Here is a 3,088-nt window from a genome sequence, read left to right as displayed (position 1 = left end):
GTAAGCCCATATTACTCATACATTGTAATTGTTTCAACAAAAAACTACAACAGAAAACGAACCAACCCTCAATTGTGTGTCTATGTAACCTTACATCACAAACCATGTTGAAATCCAAATAAACAGTAAACAGCCACCAAAGGAGGAGCCTTGATGGTTATCACCAACACTTTCTGAATCAGCAACAGTGGACTAATGTTTTAAGAGACATTGAAGCGTGACATGAACAGTTGGTTGGGTAACTTGGTTAGAACACATGACAGACCCCACTGTGCACAGACTGTGTCAACTGACTCATTATGACCAGTGAAAGCAATTGTTTAGTAAGTATTGATTGAACAAGGTATCTTGTAATGCAAGTAATTGCTTTCACTGGCATAACTTGATGGTGTGGCCAACATGTGTCTGCCCTCCAGTAAGTCACAAAGTTCAGTTTTTCAACGAAAAGCGATACAAATAGGACTGACAGTCCAGACAAAGAGAACTGAATAAAGCGTATTCTTTAGCATCATATACAAAAATGCATAACACAATCATAAACAAACTGCAAAACATACACAACAAGCAATAAATAAATCTCAAAAAAGGGTTAGACTACGTTGATAATACTGTCAATTAGGGCGCCTTTACTAAAGGCTACACTTTGCTTACAGTACGTTTTGGGATAAGTTTACAACACCTACTCTGCCTACAAGACAATATCTCCTATGTTCAACTTTGGTTATACACTAGAGGGTAAGTATTGGAAGGACCAAGTATTGGAAGAAGTTTGTGTACAATGTGTCACATAATCACATTCAGTTGCATGCGATTTTCAGGTTAGTTCCCATAACTATATGTTGTTCTTTTTTTAATATAAATGGGTCCGGAAAATTATCAACAGAACTTTCATTTTTCAAAGACACCATGGAATAATGTAAAGCTAGGTGAAGAAGTACCCATCATAGCTAAGAGAAACGGGGTATACAACAGTATACATGGGCGTTATGATATATAAAAGCGTTCTCCTATAAACTTTACAACATAGAGCAGAGCCACATCTGCTTGGATGAATGAGAATGCAATATGCACATTTATGTTACATCATTTCCTTTTGAGTTAAACGTTTTTAGTTTTCAGTCGTCTGAAACAGAAAGTCGGCTAAAGATAGGGAGACGTCTGCCCTCAAAGTTAGGGGACTCACACCCGCTCATACTGCTGGAGCTGGTGTACCCCTCCTGGTCGGACAGAGAGTCGGCAGAGGTGCAGCGCTGCAGGGCGGGCAGGCCCGTGAAGGAGAAGGCGTTGCGATGGAAGTTCTGCGCCTTTTGCGCACAGACAGATTGGTGGCACGTGGTGCTGGAGGAGTCAGTGATGGTGAAAAAGCGAGGGGGTGGGTTCCCCCCGTTCCCGTTGATTTGATCTTTCCCGAGGTCACCCGCAGAGAACGGGTAGGAGGAGGAGGAGGTGTGCTTCAAAAGAGAGTGCATCCCGGCGTCGGGGAACATTGGGGAGAGTAACAACTCTGGACTACCGGTGGAGGGCGGAGGGGACACCGAGGAAGCCCTGGAGAACATCAGGGGCTCCAGGACGGGTTGGAACCCGGCCAGCGCCGGCGTGTGAGGAGAGGAGGAGAACCCGGCGAAACTGACACTCTGACGCAAGAGCTGGGGGCGTTCTCTCATCCTCGTGGGTCGCTGATGATGGGGGGGGTGGGGGTCCCCTCCCGTGGGGGTCCCCTCCACCTCGTGGACGAAGTGACAGCGTGCGCCGTAGGGGCAGAAGCCGATGGTGTGGAAAGTGCGGCAGGGCTCGGTCTTGTACTTGGGGTGTCGGCTCAGGCCTCGCATCTCGTCCATGCCGTGCGCGAACTGACACTTGGCCCCGTATTTGCAGGTGCCGTTCTCCTCGTAAGTGCGGCACAGCTCGGTCTTGTAGCGGGTGGAGATGGGAGTGGGACTGGAGACCAGGCCCTGGGACTTTGGAGAGGACGATGAGCCGGAGAGGGAGCTGGTGCTGATGCTTAAACCGGGTGGGGGCATCAGCAGGGGAGGGGTGGTGGGGAGCTGGTGGTCCCCAGACCCCCCGAGGCCATCTCTACTAACATGGCCTTCTATCATGCTCACCGAGCGGTCCACACGGAACGGGATGTGGTTGAGGGAGGAGCGGGGCAGCTGCTGGTGCTCCCGGCTCCACTGGTGCTGCTGGGTGGCTTGGGTCTTGAGGAGTGGTGCCCAGCTCGCCGGCTCGGTCGTAGGGTCCAGGTCCAGCCCAACACTGTTGAAGCTCGTAGGGTCCAGCCCAACACTGTTGAATTTGGAGTTGGGCAGGGTGACCGGGCACAGCGAGTGTCTGCGCTGGAAGCCCACGACGCGCTGCTGGTGGCTGTGCGTAATGGCCGGGAAGCCCTCTGTCATGTCCAAACCACGGAAATTCTGCTCACACAAGAGAGACAGACGAGAAAGAATCAGTCACATTCCAAGATCAGTGAAATAAGCCAATACACTAGCACAAGCCAAGGCCGGTATAAATAAATACCTAAACAAATCGATGCTGAATTAAGGTTTGGGAGGTTTAAATGCCATTTCCCTAAAGTTATTTTTTTTTTTGACATAATGTTGCTTCAGGGAACATTGAAAGCTAGATGAAAGAAAGTTTAACTTGGAATGAATTCGTTTATTTCCTCCTTCCTTCCTTCCAAATAATTTATTTAGTCAAGCTTTGAGGCATAAACACACAGTACATGATTGAGTGTTCCAAGCAAGTGTACATATTTAAAAAACAGAACGTAATCCCCCCAGAAATAATTTAAATAACCATTTAAAAACTTTTCTCTCCAAAACCCTGTTGGATAAAGACTCGGAAAGTTGTGTTTCTCACCTTGCAGAACTCATCATCCAGCTCCAAAAACGGCGTTAGGAAATCAGACGGCATGGTATCGATGCCTGGGGTGTGTATGTGTCCCACAGCGCAGGAGAGAGGATGGGTGTCTAGAGACGCGCTGGAGTGAAACGCGTTTAAAGTTTCTCAGCCATCTGCTGGAATCTCAATAAGTAGTTGGGGCTTGTCTAAACTCCGCCCATATTTGCGTGACAAGGCGTGTCCATCC

General features: G+C 48.3%; 1 protein-coding gene across 1 annotated transcript; it reads right to left on the bottom strand.

Annotated features, from left to right (window-relative positions):
* Positions 1-1,115: 1,115 nt before the first annotated feature.
* LOC308170497 (mRNA decay activator protein ZFP36) lies at positions 1,116-2,913 on the bottom strand (the record flags this gene model as incomplete). Its single annotated transcript, XM_080545287.1, has 2 exons — positions 1,116-2,414; positions 2,860-2,913. The coding sequence occupies 2 exons, from the start codon at positions 2,911-2,913 to the stop codon at positions 1,116-1,118; spliced, it is 1,353 nt and encodes a 450-aa protein (XP_080401413.1).
* Between the last annotated feature and the right edge of the window lie 175 nt (positions 2,914-3,088).

This window comes from Nansenia antarctica (assembly GCF_963989245.1).
Source record: "Nansenia antarctica genome assembly, chromosome: 14".
NCBI classification, from domain to species: Eukaryota; Metazoa; Chordata; class Actinopteri; order Argentiniformes; family Microstomatidae; genus Nansenia; species Nansenia antarctica.
The sequence above is the reverse complement of the archived record's forward strand: the minus strand, read 5'-3'. Positions and strand labels throughout refer to the sequence as shown.